Source organism: Phoenix dactylifera, chromosome 10 (assembly GCF_051530095.1).
Source record: "Phoenix dactylifera cultivar Ajwa chromosome 10, Ajwa_hap1_PhDact_Kaust_v1.1, whole genome shotgun sequence".
NCBI classification, from domain to species: domain Eukaryota; kingdom Viridiplantae; phylum Streptophyta; class Magnoliopsida; order Arecales; family Arecaceae; genus Phoenix; species Phoenix dactylifera.
The window spans coordinates 18,762,914-18,773,303 of record NC_143199.1 but is presented as its reverse complement, the minus strand read 5'-3'; the positions used below and the strand labels follow the sequence as shown (position 1 = coordinate 18,773,303).

Here is a 10,390-nt window from a genome sequence, read left to right as displayed (position 1 = left end):
TTGAGCATGTTCATCCATTAGGGGATCAAAATTGATATTCTAGAGTATTGGAGATTCAATGAATCAAAATATCCTGTATTGTCTTAGATGGTACGTGATATCTTAGCAATTTCCGTTTTTACTATTACATCTGAGTCCGCCTTCAGCACTGCGAACAGGGTTTTGGATGATTTTCATAGTAGCCTATCTTCGAATATAGTTGAGGTATTGATATGCATACAAGATTAGCTTTGAGATATTTTACCTCATATTGCAGGTTCAATTTCTAGAATATCCATAAACGTTATCATTTACTGGTGCTTTAAAACTTTTCAATTTTTAATTTCATATTCTTTTAATTTGTAGATGGCCCACCTTCCCATACAAAATACAAGGTTGAAGATTACAAAACTGCTGTTGTTATTAATACTGATGATTAGCTTATGCTGGTAACAATCATCTTCATTATTATGTTTATATTATTAACAATATTATAATTTTTCTCTATTATCTATTTTCATAGCTACAAGGGTGTTTTTGTTATTTAAAATATCTAAAATGCTTACTAACCGGGGCCATGGAAGATAAAAATTCAGAATGCATCAACCTTTGGTTTTAGTATTTTGAGTTCTTTGTTATCACTGCCAATGATCTTACTTATTAGTTCATTGTTGGTTTAAAGCCTTTGCTTCTATTCACATCAAATGCAGCAATTGACAAAGTTTTGCAACAGTTTTGCTATTTTGGCCCCTTGATTTGTTGATGTGTAAAGGTGAAAACAACTGTTTGCACTTTGTACATACTTTTTTGTTGTTTAAGATTGAGAATGTAGCAGATGATAACACTATTTTCTTATATCATACAAATCATGCGATGCTTCTCTGAATAGGGTTGACAACTTCTATCATATCAAGGGACCTTGTAACTAAATATCATTACAACTCATACATGTTTGGTTTATTTAAAATGCAGTATCTTTTGATTCAACATTCGTATGAACAAATTTGAAGTTATTCTAAAGCTTGCAAAGCCAAACCATTTTAATTATGGTGTATTTATGTAAAAACCTTTAGTGTAGGATTTTATAGAATTATGCAGTTTCTTTGGAGGCCAATTTTCCAGTTACTCTTTGACTATTCATCTCTTACATCTTCTTTGGAAGATAGTTGTTATTGTTGTTATTATTTATTTTCTCCAAGCTCATTAAAGATATTGAAAAGACTATGATCGGGAAATAAGGGGACGAGATGAAATGCAGAGCGGGACATCTCAAAGAGAAAGCAGCTCGAAGCATCAGAAAAGAAGGATCATCTCATGCGGCTCTTGATAAGCTGGTGGATTACCTCTTGTCATTCTAAATTACTATGCTTCATGTAATACCATGCAGTTCGGCTTTGTGACGGGTTCTGAGAAGTCTTTATCACTAAAACTGAAATGGATGTTCTCATGAAAGTAGAATAAAATTAAATATATATATTATACTTTTCCAATAACTTCCACCACTGCAACTGTTGATCTAATATGAATGTGCAAATGGATCGGGCCGCGTCGGATCATGAGTGAAATGACCCGGATTCGAACCTGGACCCAAACTGGACCGGACCCGGACCTAAATTATTTGAGCCGGGTCCGGATTATACATGGACCTGATCCGCCACGAATGACCTGTTAGGTTAAAATTGTAGCCGCGGATTCGATTCGACCCGATTTTCAATTGGATTGGATCTGAGTCCAAAATTAAGACCCGAACGAGAAACCGAGTTAGGTCGGGGTCACTCAAGACCCGATCCGATTCAACCTATTTGCATACCAAATTTATACTAAACTCCTGCAGTGATAAGCCAAACCAGACCCTAATTAGAGTACTGGTAGAGTTTCCAAATCAACGACCTAGCCTCTTATCAAACCCAAATCATATCAAAGGTCTGTTCAATTCCACGCTCTAATTTGTAATATATGTATATATATTTATATGCCAGGTAGTACGTTCTTGGAACGGGAAGAGTGGAAAATAATAGAGGAGTACGGAGCCACAGAAAGGCAATATCTGTCTGACATGTTATTCATTAGTTTTTCGTGTCATTAGAGATCAAGTAGAATGAAGCGTATAGTAAAACAGAACGCCGAGTCAAATTATTTATCCTTGCCAAGGCAAGACAATAATGATGATGTAGCTGAGATGGTTCCACATGATAACATATATTCCATAATCAATAAATGTCTTCACAGTTAAACCATGAAGGCAAGATTCAGATCTCTGAAAAAAAAAAGAAAAAGACAATAGATAGAAAATTTTGCAAACCAAGAACACGTTATGATCTGTTGACAAGCACAATGCATAAAGCCTGTCCATTGTCCATCCTATCACGCAACTTCATGACCAAACCCCTTCGATAAGCGGGGTGAATAAACAAAACATCTTTCATCGCGTGTATCGCCCAAGTGGCCAACTTCTTCCAATCTACCATAGTTTAAGAGATATGAGTAGATCTTCCGTCCTATTCGAAGGAAAACGACATCCATATTTGGATGAAATTCCAATATGCGAATATTTTGTGTTTCAGGGTTTCTATGTTTCTGCAACGTAGCTCTGATATCAATGCAATGCTTCAACACCCATTTGGCACGACAGCAGTCCTCGCGCATCCAGACCTTAATCTTATTCCTGCGTTGCAACATATAATGCAAATAACCCCCCGAGTGCCCAAGATGTTTTATCCCAACAGATTCAGGTAGCTTAATTCTGCGGCGAAACTTTCCCTCTGGATCAACTCTCAAGACTTTGTTCCGACCGGCTGTGACATAGAAAATTCCATTGAAGAAAGTAGCCTCTAGTTCGGGACTCCTTTTGGTACCGGGGACTTTTGTCACCACCCACTTGTTTGTCTTAGACGAGAAGATCATAAACTCAAGAATCTCGCCGACATCACAGCACAAGATATGGTAGTGTCGGGAGATGTGAGGTTCGAAGCCCAAAGCTAGGAACGCGCGTAAATCATTTGTTTTAGGGACAACGACCCACTTTCTAGTGGCGGGATTGCAGACATAGTGGGATGCGGTCCCGCAGGTTTTTGAAACCCACGAGCGGCAGAGGAGCAGCCCATTGCAGGAGCTGATGACCGCTGTATTCCATAGTAAGAAACGGAGAGTGGTGTCAATGGCAAAATCATCATCATTGTTTGAGAGGCTAATATGTTGGATACCCCATCGAAGATCAGGGTATGCTCTACGGACATTGAAGATGAGGCCAGATACAGCACTTGGGAAAATATTTTGATAGCAGGGATCATTGGAGAGGGCGAGCCAGGACTTGGAGATGCATTGGAACCGGAAAAAGGACTTGGTCGGCAGGCGAGAAAGGATCTCCACCATCAGATCGTCCGTCAGTTTGGCAACGCAGCGAACCATCTTCTTCTTGCTGTGGAGAAACGAGACTTCTTCCGTCATCTCTTCCGATGGCATTCAGATTTGGATTCAAGGAAAGAAGGGCGGATTTCTTTAAAAGGATGCAGCTGTGTTGGGGAACGACGGGGGTTATTCCTTTGGTGCGAAGGAAGGACTCACATTCCTTCTCGCCCGCTATTTTTCCGTGGGCCTAGAATCTTTGGGCGGCGGCTCCACTATTTTTTTTTTTTTAATACAACTGAATCAGTCTGTTAAATGTTCCATAACTTAGTGGGAGATGTGAAAATTGAAGTCTATAAAATGATATCCGAATGATTTTGGGCGGATATGAGAACTAAACTAAACTTGATTGGATAATTTTGATTTGGATCTTGGTATATGATGGTTTGTTTTGGGCTCTCAGAAAAGATTGAGAAGGATATGGTAAGAACTGGATAAGAAAGATATAGCACCAAATTTTCACACTGAGATGTCTTGTACCGATATAGAAAACTGATTATGTTAGAATTGAATTAGAAAGATATAATTAGATTTTCCCATAGAACCAGTGAAAGGTAAGAACCGAATGGGAAAGGTGATAATGCCAAAAATTTAATTGGAAAAATATGGTCGTCTAAATTTTTTAATTTATAAGAGTAATTATGGTAAGAATTGAATTAGATAGAAATAAACTAAATTTTTTTCTCAAAGAATCAGTGATTCCGGTGAGAGCCAAATGGTAGAGGTGATTGTGCCCATAATTTAACCGGAATACTCTTTCAACGGCTGACCAGTGACATAGATTTGGATTTTGAGTATATCTATTTCATCTCCTTGCCAAAAGATGGTCTAGAATCAGCAGGCTCAATGGCAGAGATCAAACCAAAGGTAGTGACCAACATTTTATTTGGCTTTGCCGTCTTGTAAAGAAAGAATTACTAAATTTCTCGGGTTTAATTGCACTACGATCATCAAAAGAAGCCATTGATGAAGTTTTGGTTGTTTAATTGGTTCTACAAACATAAGTTTCTAGGAGTTTAGCCTTATATGTTTTAATAGTTAATTACTGGTTTGCAATAGTATTGATAGAGGGGGAAAATAGATCATCCTTCTCAGGATGGGAGGCCACCCCATTCCAACCAAGCAGACCTCGGTCCCGCTGCAAGCCAGTCCGATCTCGGACCTCGCCGAAGGCCCAGCCAACCTCGGTCGGATCTCTCCGCTGCTACGACCTGCAGCAACCTTTTCTAGGGCTTATAAGGACGTCTTCGGCTCCAAGCTCGGGGCACCCTATGCGACGACGCGGCCCGGCCTGAGCTCAAGGCGACCTATGCGAAGATGCGCCCCGGCCCGAGCTCGGGGCGCCCTGCTGAGCAGACTTCAGAGCCGAGGAGGCTAGGCCGACCTCAGAGTGCACCGAGCCGACCTTACCAAACATACATCGCGGCCCCTAGGCCGTCCCGACCTTAGTGCTCACCAAGCTGACTTTGCCGAGTATATGCAACGGCCTCCAAGCGAGCCCGACCTCACCTGCGGCCGTATCCATGCACACACCCACCCATGTGCCTATGCCTGCATACATGGCTATACATTACAACCTCACCGCACCATGCTTTACTTGCTTGCCACTCCACGACATATCGACCAGGGGCCATACCCTGCCGCCTCTGTCAACGCCATGCCGTTCACAAGAACGGCCTACACCGTGTATCTCCAGCAAGCCCTGGCTGCATGCCCCCTGGCTAGATGCCATTTTTTCTCATGATGAGGACGGGCCATACCTCCGCTATCTGGGCACCTCTGTTGATGGAGACATCATAGCTATTCATCTAGACGATTGCGCTATCAGACACTCGCGTTCGCACCGGAGATTGACTTCATTGTGGCTGAGAGATGATCCTGAGCCACCAAATTGGGTCCATTTGAGTCTGAGTTACTTTTATTTTATTTTATTGCATTATATGCTTTTGTCATAGTCAAGTCAATTTGGTCAGTTGTTTTATTATTAATCAAGTCAATTGAGTCAAGTAATTAGATCGAGTGATTAGATCGATTTTGCTATGTAATCAATCGGATGACTTAGTCAACTGATTGAGGGTCCAATTTTGATATATCGTCAATTGATGGATCTAATGTAAGGCCTATATAAAGTCCACTCCTCTCATGTATGAGGCAGTTGAATGATTGAATAAACCCTAGCCTCCTTTATTCTTCTTCTTCCTCCTCTCTTTCTCTTCTTCTCTTCTTCTTTCTCCTCCTCTCTTTCTCTTCTTCTTCCTCTTTCTCTCGTTCTCTTTAGTGGTCTGCCTTCAGCTTGGTATCAGAGCTTCGGCTTTGCCTCTATTGTCAAAGCTCCAGGATCCTGTTTATGGACGGACTACCTTCGATACCTTTTCTATGTCAGCCACACGAGTTTTTCATTGAATCTATTGCACCGCGAACCACGGAACGCATTGAAACACTACTTACAGTGCGCAGTGCAAAGAGGAAGGGAAGCTGGATTTCCCTTCTCTCTTCTCTGTCCCTCGGTGCTCACCAGAAAGAGGGGTCCATTTCTCCCTCTCGGTTTTCATCAGAACAGAAGGGGCAGGCCCCCATCACTAGATCCTTCCCACCCCTGTCACACCCGTAGCCACCCTCACCCTCGCTCGCCGCCAACAGCACCACGCTGCCACCGCCGGCTCGACTGCACTGCCCAATAGCCCACTATGGAGAACCGGAAAAGTCCTGCTCTCCCCACGTCCATGCGAGTCCACATCCAAAGCAGGCCCCACCGGTGATGTGTCACCAAAAGCTGCTGCCCGTCGCCGCCGACCACAGAGCCGCGACCGCGATCTCTGACCCCCCCCCCCCGGCCGATCTGCAACCGCCGCCCTCCCCTCCCCTCCACAGCCACCGTGAGGGTAGGCAAACCCTCCCGAAACTGGCAGGAGGTTGGGATCAAGTTAACGGGTAAGTGCCAAACCCATTAACCCACAACCCCCTAACCCGAATCTAACTAAGTTACCTAAAAAAAACTTGTTATCTTCTTCCTCCGCAGCTGACCACTTCACCGCCTCCGCTCGCCGCGCCGCGCTGCCGTCACCTTCGCCCGAGCCCTACGACCGCCCCTCCCCGCCCCTCCCAGCCGCCGAAGAGCCGCCGCCAAGCCGTCCGCCTCTGCCATCGCCTCCTTCCGCCTCGGCTCCACCGCGCCGCCCAAACCCCAATGTCGTGCCCCTTCCTCCTCCATCCTCAGCCAATCTCCCCCGTTCACCACCCCTTCCGCCACCCATCTCCTCCCCTCTTCATCTCCACAGGGGCGCCAAAACCCTTTGCCATCGGGTTTCCCCCTCCCCCATTTCTCTTCCCAAACCCCCAACTCACTCCCATCGGGCCATCAGGCCCCCCCTTCACTCTCGTCTTCCCCCCTCCCCTCATATGTCATGGGCCTGCCCCATCTTTTCGTAGCAGGCCCACCCCATCCCCCACCTTTTTTTTACTCAGGCCCGCAAATAACAGGCCCATCAACCCCTTCTACTCAATTGGGCCCTGTCATCAGGGCCCTTAAAAAAAAATTTAGGACCAACAAGTTGATGAGATCAGAATCGCCAAGCTGCTATGATTATACCCTATTTGCGCCAATTGACAAGTCTGCTTGCTGCGACCGCGTCCTGATCATCGCCCCAACCCTCGAGCACACCATTCTGATCGACTGCTTCACGACAGGTAACAAGGTTTCTACTTTTTCTAGTTTGTTCATTTAATTATGTTCTAGTTCTCTTGCATGATCATCATATTCTTGAAAACTTACATTTTTGTCAAACTCATAACATTGAACCTTTTACTTCCAAACCCATCCTGTTGCCCAGATAGACAACCCAAGAGAGGGGGGGGGGGGGTGAATTGGGTTTTAAAATAATTTGGCTATTAAAACTTTTGTGGATAACTAATTAATGCTTTTGCGAGATGATTAATTAGTTTCTATGTGCGGTGAATGAAATGCGAGAGATAGAGAGAGACAAACAATCACAAACACAATGTTTTATAGTGGTTCGGAGCTAACCCTTGCTCCTACGTCCACTCCCCAATTCTCACTTGGGAATTCACTATAACCCCTTGGATTACAGCCGGTTATTTTCCAAGCTCACAATCAAACTTGTTGTTTTACGAGCTCACAACGAACTCGGTCGGTTTTTCCAGGCTCACCGACTAGAACCAACCCGATTGTTTTCCCGGAATCACAATCGAACCCTTACACGTTGGTTTTACACTCGGCTCACCAACCAACCTCAATACCCTTGATTCAATCCCCCGATTGAACCAAGCAAAGACAAGATGGAAGTAAAAAGGAGTAACAGAAAAACAGAGCTTCTCAAAAGCAGATAAATAACAATATAAACAAAAGAGAAGTTAGAAGCCCTCAAACACGTTTGAGTTGGAGTAGAGTAGGGCTTCTTGAACTTCGGGTCTCCTCTTGAATGTCTGGTCGACTTGAATGCAGGAGGAGATCTCTTTCAATGTTGGAAAGAAGTAGGTGGATGCAGTTAATGTTGCTCTTCCCTCTTTTTCGTTGAAAAACAGGTTGCAGAGATTGAAAGCTTGATTACTTTGAGTGGAATAGTTGTTCTCTGCCTTGCTACAGTCTTCTGTGGCTATTTAAGCCATCCCCCACGAAAACTAGCCGTTAGAAACCTTTTTCTGCCCGTTCTGCACACTCTGCACAGCCTGACAATATGTCCGTTGGTGGGTTGGAGTCGACTCGCGCGATCAGGAGTCGACTCGGCTGTAGCGGGAGTCGACTCATGCTTTTCTGGAGTCGACTCGGCAACTGTTCCGGATTTGAATTAAAGTCGCCTCTTCGACTGGGAGTCGACTCGACTTGACCCGGAGTCGACTCGCCAACTTCTGGAGCTGACTTGGCATTTTCGGAGTCGGCTCATCCCATGGAGTCCGTGGATCTATTTTTGAACTTGGTCCACTCGAGTCGACTCGACAATCCTGGAAGTCGACTCGGCGCTCAGAGCCCGAACTCTCGATCTACTGTCTTTTGGCTCGTCCAGTCTTGGAGTCGACTCGAACTGTTCCGGAGTCGACTCGGCTCTCAGTTTCCGAAACTTAGTCTTCTGTGTTTTTAGTGAAGCGCTGCCTTGGAGTCGACTCGAGCTGTCTGGGAGTCGACTCGAATCTCAGAGACAGCAAATTGGTCTTCTGTCTTCTTTGGGGTCGCGGTGTCTCGGAGTCGACTCGTACAATGCGGGAGTCGACTCGAATCTCAGAGTCCGAAAAACGCTCTCTGACTTTTGCCTTGTGAACTGCTGAGAGTCGACTCTCACTATCTTTGGAGTCGACCTGCCAACCATCGGAGTCGACTCGCGTTCCACAGGAGTCGACTCGAATCTCAGGGTCGAAAACCGCTCTCTGACTTTTCTGCCTGTAACTCCTTGGAGTCGACTCATACTTCTCCAGAGTCGACTCGGTAAACATCGGAGTCGACTCGCGCACTTCAGGAGTCGACTCGCTGACAGATTTTGAGTTGATGCTTTCTGTTTGTCTGTCTGTTCTCAGTTGGAGTCGACTCGTAATGGTCAGGAGTCGACTCGAGCCCGTGCCAGTGATCCTGATACGCTTGGAGTCGACTCGTAATACTCTAGAGTCGACTCGAGTCTCAGACTTTGGTTCAAACTGACTTCTTAACTTATCCAAAATATTATGAACCAAGTCTTGAGACACTTAGACAAGATTTTCACTGAAACACTCAATTGAATTCATTAGTAAACAACATATATACTCTAATGCTTTGAGCTCATCAAAATCAAATAGGGTTTTAATCAATCACTCCACAATCTCTCCCTTTTTGATGATGACAAAACTTTGAGTATATGTAAAGTGAATTGCTCAATAAACAAGGAAATAAAATCCATAAATGAATTCATATGTCTGGTAATTTAATATATCCAAGCTTGAAAGGTGTGAAACAATAAATTTTGGAGTTAAAGCTCCCCCTTTCATTTAGAATTATATAAGCCTTCATATCATGCAATCAATTGTTTGGCTTATATATATTTAATGATTTGGCTTTCTTAAAAATTCAGATTCTCCCCCTCAACATATGCATTCTACTATGTTTTGATTCTCTGAATTTTCTTTTAGTATATTGAAGTTTTTGAATTTTAAATTTTGGTATTTAGAGGGAAAATCTGTCAATTTGTTCTTGAGTTGGATTCAGCTAATCTCCGAATATCCCTTGAATAGATTCTGGAAATTACTCCATTAGGAGCCCCAAAAGAGAGATAATGAGCCTCGAGGTACCAAATCCACTAAGAACAAATTATGTTTTAATTTTTGATTCTCATTTTGATTTCTTTTATGTTGATTCCATTTACATATCTATTCAATATTTCTCCCCCTTTTTGTCATCGTATCAAAAAAAAAGGAGGTAAGCAAAACACACAATCAATCATAGATCAAATTGCACAGAAATGAAGATAAGATGTCTACTCATTGTATTGATGTGTATGTGAATACATTTGAGAATACAATAAGTAAAGCAAAACAGTACATGTCAAAATAAAACACAAAAGCAGCTACGGTCTCCTCGAGGATGTAGCTCCTCCTCTCGAGGATGTGGCTCCCCCTCTCGAGGATGTATCTCCTCCTCTCGAGGATGTATCTCCTCCTCTCGAGGATGTGGCTCCCCGAGGCATGCGCTCAACCAGTGCTTGGACCGCATTGGTGACGTTCTCGAGCTGTCGGATAACGGCCTGAATGGCCCTGCTCTGTGTCGTATCGAGCTCGAGGACCGACTTCTGCAGTGCGTCCAGCTTGTCGATGAGCACATTCGACAAGCGCTCGGCCCCCTGGGTAGTGGTGCTCATGTCCTTCCGGATGTCATCGCGCATCTTCCGAGTGATGCCCGTGACCTCACTCATACTGGAGAACTGAGCCTGAATCAAACTCCTCACGTTGTAGATCTCTTCCTGTACATGGGCCGTCATGTCAGTCACGGCTGTCAAGGAAGGGACCAACTCAGAAGATGTGGGTGCAG

General features: G+C 44.1%; 1 protein-coding gene across 1 annotated transcript; it reads right to left on the bottom strand.

Moving 5' to 3' along the window:
• Nucleotides 1-2,116: 2,116 nt before the first annotated feature.
• LOC103695801 (F-box protein At5g49610-like) lies at nt 2,117-3,426 on the bottom strand. The gene has a single exon (XM_008777217.4). It carries the CDS (start codon nt 3,424-3,426, stop codon nt 2,344-2,346), a length of 1,083 nt encoding a protein of 360 aa, XP_008775439.3. The 3' UTR covers nt 2,117-2,343.
• Nucleotides 3,427-10,390: the final 6,964 nt, after the last annotated feature.